Here is a 7,008-nt window from a genome sequence, read left to right on the forward strand (position 1 = left end):
ATGATGATGATGATTTCTCTGAGGATGAGGATGAGCTGTATGATGTGAACAAGGAGCCTGATTTGGGTGAGGCAGAAGATCAGGCTCAGGATGAGTTGGAGCGTAGGCTTGATGAATTTGAAATTTCAGCTGAACAAGCGCCTCCTATTGAAAATGCAGTTTCTGAGACGGTTGGTGAGAACCTTACTTCCCACACTCAAAGCCAAGGACAAAGTGGAGGAGGGGTGAAGGCACGGGCTAAGAAAAAGGTGAGGGGTCCGACGACAAGTTTCAAGAAACCCGTCACTCCCATGGTCCTAGAGTACGACGAGGCGGGCCAACCTACAGGAAAATGGCGTCGTCAATATGCTGTTCACGTTGGCATTTGTGTGCGCAAAATCTCGATTACACTTGGTTGGCGGGAAGTATCTTCAGGCTTGATTGACACATTTTGGAATGATACAAGGGCAAGTGTTTTGTTTGCACATTTACACAATTATAAATATTTTCACTTTATTGTTATTTAAAAGGGGAAACTAATAATCGATTTTATTTATGCTTGTAGAGTCTGTTTAATATTCCTAACGATGCCGCCAAGCGAAGGGTGTTTGAAGCTTTACTAGTAAAAAGATTCAGAGGCTTCAAGACCACCTTAGTTCGTGGCTGGATCACAAAGATAGTTGTGAATAAACCAAAGAAGAAGAAAGGGGGCGGCAATGTTGATGAAGTCATCGAGGAAGAGCAACTCCCATGGCAAAAATGGCCTAGCGTATCGAAGGATGATTGGGAAGCTTTCGTTCTTCAAAAAAGTAAAAAGGAAGCAATTGTAAGTTTAAGTAAATCTGATGACAATTGTATAATATATTAACTCTTTTTGAAGTAATGATACTAACATTTCTAATTATGTAGGAACTGAGGGAGCAAAATTCCAAAAATGCAAGGATGAGCAATACACTCAACGTATGGGGTGTAAGACATTTGGTGAATGGAAGGAAACGTGGGTCAACGAAGGAGTATACCCCACTTCGCTTCTAGGGTCCTCCAAAGAATCCTCTGATTCCACGATCACTACGCTGGTGAGTCGTGCTGGTGATTTCTTCTGTTCTCTGCATGCGTGTGACAAGGAAATTGGAAAATGGGTCATCAAGGCTCCGGAAACCAAAGAAATGACAGATAAGCTCGTAAGCAACTATGAACTTGTAAACTTTATGAAGCTTTTGCATGAATATCACTTATGGTTTGCTATGGTCTTGCTTGCTGTCCTGTCTGTTGAGTGAAGCTGTGTGTTGGTTTGGATGCTGTTGGTTTCTGTTCTGTTGCGTTTAGCTGTCTTGTTTGTGTTGTGGTGTTACAGTTTTGCTATTTTGTAAAGTTGTAACTATTATTCTTTGGTAATAAAATTTCTTATTTATCAAAAAGAAAAAACTATATTCATGTTGCCTTTTTTTTGCCACAGATTGAACACACTGAGGAACTGGTTGAAGGCAAGCTTGTCCCAAGTGTAGAAAAAGATCCTTTTACCTTGGCTTTGGGAAAGCCCTACCATCCAGGACGGGTAGTAGGTGCGGGAGGGTCATTGCTAGGATGGGAAAAGGTGATGGGTCTAGAATATACCAAATCAGGAAGATCCCGAGCAAGTGTTAACTCACCTCATGACTTGGTTTCCACGGTGGTATCAATTAAGGAACAAGTGCCGAACGAGCTCGTAGGTGAATTCAATGCTTGGGCGAAGTAAATGAACTTACCGAGCTTGTCGTTCCCCTCGACTACACCAGTTGACTCATGTAGTCACCCAAAAGGACAAGGAGAAGATGAAATACATGGAGACGATGATATACATGAGGTAGTTTCAAATTTATTAGTTTTGGCATATTGAGTTACGTGGGATCTAAGGTGGCATTAATTAATTTCCTATTGTAGGGTGGTACTCCTAGACATGCAAACTCGAGGGAGCTCGATAATCCAGCACCTCCTCATTTTCCAGATTTACAGGTGATTTTGTTTAGTTCTAGTTTAGTGAATATGGGTACATTATCAATTGTGTAGGAAACGACCCTTGAGATATGTTTGGTTCTAATAATTGATTTTTCAAATTGGTGTAGGAAGAGACCCGTTGTGCACTTCAACACCCGGGCAAATCTGGAGCTTCGAATGTGGTTAAATATGGTAGTGCACAACCGGCCGAACAAGGTACGGTCCAGTTGCGACCACTTAGGCCACAACATTACTCGGTCGGGATCAATTCTGTGATGGGTTCGAGGACATCCTAATACCGGTGCCTGTAGAGGAGGATGAGTTTACTACACTTTGGTCAGCAAAAGGTAGCTTTGTGCAGTAGCCATGTGCTTGGGTAAGGTTGATGAACCAGGTGATTAAGATTTTGGGTTCACTCTTTACTTTATGCCCAGTTGTCTTCACAAGAGTTAGATGGATTTCTTTTCTAACCAATTGCGTGATTTGTTTTATCAGATTTCGAAAAAAAGCCAAACTTTGAAGATGAGGGTGGAGCAGTGTAAAAGCATTGATCAACCGGTGGCAAAGAAGAGGATTGAACAACGGTCGGAGAGTGAAAAAGGGTTGAAGAAGAACTCTTCGAGAGGTTCAGCTATGCAAGCTACTCTACTTCTTGCTGACACGGTCCTTCAAATGCTCTCTAAAGATTTAACTTTTCTACATAACCGTGTTAGTATGTTGCCTAATGACACTCCTATTCAAGTTGCATTACGTAAGGCAATGTTCCACTTTGATGAGGATGCAGTTGCATGACTTAGCAAAGAAGATGTGAAGGAATTTCTAAGTGGTTCAATCCTTAACATTTTCCTCATTAAAACATTTATGAGGTAATTCAATGCCGCTTAAATTATGTTATTCAGATTAGTGGTGATTGTTGTTTATTTTTCCATTAATATTCTATTATCATGCATGCAGAGCACTACAGGAGCATTTACTTGAGATTGATTGTCCGTGTCAAGTAGGGTGGTTATGCCCTGAGCAGATTTCCACTATTAGAATCTTAGGCAATTACCTTGTCGTGTTGTACTATGTTGAACGGGGTATCAAGGAATCAGTGCGTGTGAGAGACAAGTTCATACGCCCCATGTTTTGAGGAGTACGTTTGACCATGTCAAATTCATTTGTTTCCCCTACTTATATGTTGTACACGACTAATTATTGATTTGTTTGTGTATTGTGCATTTATGTAGTTTGCATTGGACCCTGTTGATAATTTGTGTTTCCAGTAACACAATATTCCTTTTTGATTCAGCTCGATTGCATCATCTAAAAAAGCTCCTAGTGAAGTCTATACTGCGAAAGTAAATAAAGCTACCTAGTGTTGATTATCATTACCTAACTCATTTATTAGTCATACTAATCAAGTTTGAATTTACTTTTTTATAGTGTTATGAAGAAGATAAATTGTCGAGCTCCTCAAGGTCCAACATGGAAAACACCGATGATAATGCTACATGATATTGTGATTTTCGTAATAAACAATGCGTAAGATGTTGCTGACTATAACTAGGTAATAATGACATGTTAAGAGCAAGAATGAGTTGATTTGATAAGAAATGTAGAAAATAGGCATCCTAGTTTGGTTCAAAATCGGTGCTAAATGGGGGGTTTGAACCGGTGTGGATTACGTGTTTTCGCCTAGTGATTGACCAAATACTGAATATTAAACTTAGAATTGACCAAATACTGAATCAACTTTAGTAATCAAACCAAACTTAACATAACCGAATCAATCGAATCGAAACCAACTCGATCCAAAGTTATTTAACCCGATGTTAACTCGGTCAAACCCGTTTTGAACCCGACCCGAGTGTATCTGAACCGAATATGAACCGATCTGAAGTTGACCTGACCCAAACCCGATCTGGACTCGACAAATCTTGACCCAAATGTGATCTGATCCTACCCGAAGCGGATTAAAAGGGTAATTTTGAACCGAATATATCTGACCCAAACAACCTCGACCCTAATAAATCCGATCCAATCTCTATTTGGTTATCCGAATTTGATGACAAGGTTACTATTTAAATATAAATTTTATATAATTTTTTCCTAAACATAATTAAAGATACAAGTAATAAAAAATAAACTTGGGAGACTATGCTCATCCAAATGTTGCAATAAAAATGGGACTAAGGGAGTATAAGATGGGTGATTTTGGGTCCCATTCCAATTACTCGTAAATCCAACAAAACCCATCTCAATTTTCCACATATCCAAATAAAATCCAAGAAGACCAAACCAATCTAGCATATATGTATCATTAAACTTCAATTGAAATATTGAATGCAACTACCAAATCACTTCACCACAGCAGCCGATAGGAAAATTAACAAGATAAAGTTGATTTAATGATTCAATGCATGTATAGCTTCAGTCTTCAAAGCCTACCTTCAATAACTCCTCTGTCAGTCATTTTTTTTCTCCAAAAATTCGTTTGGGCAAATTTTGATTGTTTTGAGGCAATTTTTTTTCTTTTGGGCAAAAGATTTGATTTGATACGAAGTACCAACATGCCTGCTGACAACAATAGAACCCCAACCACTTTAAGTGGGAAAAGGAAGAGAGAACACGAAGAGGCCACATCCGCGGTGAGTAAATTTATGTTTTTGCCTTAGAAGTACCATTGTTGAAATTTTTGTTTTTGGTGAGGTGTTATTGATTGGTTGTTGTGTGAATTGAAATTTCATGTTCTTATTGATTGGCAGTGGTGATTGTAGTTTTTAATATTGTTCTATGATTGATAATTGATAATCTGCAGTTGTTGATGAATTGTGTTATGGCATTTCATTGTTGTCGTTGGTTGTTTTTTTTTTTTTTTTTTTTTTTTTTTGGCTGGTGATAATTTGGAGGTTTGGTATTGTTAATGGTTGTTGTTGGTAGGGATTTTTGGTTTGGTTAGTTAGTGTTGATTGGTATAAGCATTGTTTGAATGATTTTGTTCCTTTCTTTCTAGCTACGCCCAACACAAAAATGAATACGGAAACGAAGACGAAGTGCTTCAACCGGTGACCTTTCAAAAGTAAGTTTGGAATAATTCCTAAATGAGTCCATATTTTAATAAATGAGTCCATCTATTTGAAAAGTGATATATTTCTAGTGTAAATGGCTTGGGATTCTTCTTGGGATGAAGCCTTTGTGAGTGTCCTCGATGAAATATGTGCCAAAGGACATTATGGTATTCGCAAATCACAGATGTGGTCTGAAGAATTCTGGAGAAGATTCGCCTTTCGATTTGGTCAAAATATTGCTAATCACCAAATCACGTCTGAGCAGTGCCAAGAGCAGGGTATGCTGCTCCGAAATGTTAACCGTACATATGAGGTGAATCTCTTTAGTTTAGAAATGCTGAGCATGCCGCTGTTGTTGTGTTTGTAACTTGCTGTGCCATTGGCTGTGCTATTTGCTTACCATGCATACCTTCAATACCCCCCAATTCACCTTTAATACCTGCATTAATGCTTTTAGGTTCAACCCCTTAGCCACGATCATTAATGTCTGAATTAGTATAATTCAGTAGAAATGCTGAGCATGCTGTTGTTGTTGTTGTAGCATCCTGAGGCCGATCGGGATCCTGATATGTTGTATGTCAAGATGAACAACGTCTTTAAAAAGAAAATTGTCCCACGTTTTCCCCTTTCAAAGAAGAGGACCAGTAATGGATCGAGTAGCTCCATGAAGAGTAGCTTTAAAAGTGGGTTTTCTCGAATGAAAAGCCATGATACAATGAGTTTTGAGGACATCACTGGCCGAGTTACTTCAGAAATAGACAAATTGATTTCTGCAGGTCATATAAATAGAAGCTATGGCTATAAGGTGGCTTCCCTCTATAGCAAGATGATACGAGACGACCTTATTGTGAATGTGCAATTGTTTTGCACCGTCGCACTTAGAGATTCTGTTGACAAAGTATTATAACATATTGCTTGTGATATGCAGGAATATGAGAAGCCTTAGGTATATTTGCATCGCATCTAAATTCACTGTTTTACTTTACTTAAGTTCTTCCATATCCCTTTTAATCTCTCCTTGCAGCACAAGAGAACAATAATCTATTAAGCTGACTTGATTTACAATCTAAGAGCTTATGCAATTGAAAACTAACAAAGCCAGTTCCTAAGAGAATTGAACTTGTCATCACTAGCTCTCTATCTTTTGCTTTAACATGAAGGATATTCAATGGTACACCTCAGATAAGACCCCCTGAACAGCCTGCCTCGGAGTAAGAGTATTCCTGCTCCAGACCTTCCCATTTCTCTGAATCCAGATAGAGTAGATCAAGCCTGCAAAGCAACACTGGAAAACTTTTTTTTTGATATCTGAAATCTGCGGGAGCTTAGAATTGCACTCCCCAAGGCCCTTAGGATGAACCTGGCTACCTATTTTATCTTCAAGGATTTGACAGCAAGCAGAACTGTAGTCACACTCAAAGAAAAGACGATCAATAGTCTGTTTGGTGCTTGTTGTTTGTGGTCTTTTTGTTTTTGTGACTTTTTATAAGTCATTTGGGATTTCTAATTTCAATGTTTCCTATTTTTGGTTTATTTATTTTGTACAGAGGCCAGACCAATCAGAGGCCAACAAGCAGGGTGTAGTGCTCTCCCCAATCAACCCTAAGCATAGTGAAGTTTTCTCCACAATCAACCCTAATGCGGCTAATCAAAGAACTTTTTTTTAATTAGTTTTCTATTTTGAGTATTTGGGCTCTTTTTTTTATTTTAAATTTAGTACTTTTTAACTTTTATTAACATCATTGAGAATTATTGTGAATAATGAATGATATAATATGTGCATGCTTTAGTTTGCTAATTAAGAACTCGACATTTCTAAGTTTTTTATATGCATGCTTGAAGTATGTTGTGATATTGTAGAACTATGTGGATCTACAATGATATTATAGACCCAAGTGGATCTAGAGGGTTAGGGTAGACCCGTGTGGATCTACAGTAGGGTAGAACTACGTGGATCTACGGTGATATCGTAGAACTACGTGGATCTACAGAAAGGAACTGAACT

General features: G+C 38.4%; 2 protein-coding genes across 5 annotated transcripts; both read left to right on the forward strand.

The window, feature by feature from the left end:
- Positions 1 to 1,604: 1,604 nt before the first annotated feature.
- Positions 1,605 to 2,341, forward strand: LOC110698197. The gene is made up of 3 exons (XM_021875596.1): positions 1,605 to 1,822; positions 1,900 to 1,971; positions 2,082 to 2,341. The coding sequence occupies exons 1-3, from the start codon at positions 1,715 to 1,717 to the stop codon at positions 2,247 to 2,249; spliced, it is 348 nt and encodes a 115-aa protein (XP_021731288.1). The 5' UTR covers positions 1,605 to 1,714; the 3' UTR covers positions 2,250 to 2,341.
- Positions 2,342 to 4,202: 1,861 nt separating this feature from the next.
- LOC110698079 lies at positions 4,203 to 7,008 on the forward strand. Of its 4 annotated transcripts, XR_002506663.1 has the most exons (4): positions 4,203 to 4,583; positions 4,949 to 5,014; positions 5,093 to 5,316; positions 6,551 to 7,008. XR_002506663.1 is itself a non-coding variant. In XM_021875482.1 (2 exons), exons 1-2 carry the CDS (start codon positions 5,098 to 5,100, stop codon positions 6,668 to 6,670), a joined length of 339 nt encoding a protein of 112 aa, XP_021731174.1. In that variant the 5' UTR covers positions 4,206 to 5,097; the 3' UTR covers positions 6,671 to 7,008. The 4 variants fall into 4 exon arrangements, 1 of the variants encoding a protein (XP_021731174.1); XR_002506662.1 differs by having other exon boundaries at positions 4,204 to 4,583; positions 4,949 to 5,316; XR_002506664.1 differs by lacking the exon at positions 5,093 to 5,316 and having other exon boundaries at positions 4,208 to 4,583.

Source organism: Chenopodium quinoa, unplaced genomic scaffold, assembly GCF_001683475.1.
Source record: "Chenopodium quinoa cultivar QQ74 unplaced genomic scaffold, ASM168347v1, whole genome shotgun sequence".
Taxonomy (NCBI): domain Eukaryota; kingdom Viridiplantae; phylum Streptophyta; class Magnoliopsida; order Caryophyllales; family Amaranthaceae; genus Chenopodium; species Chenopodium quinoa.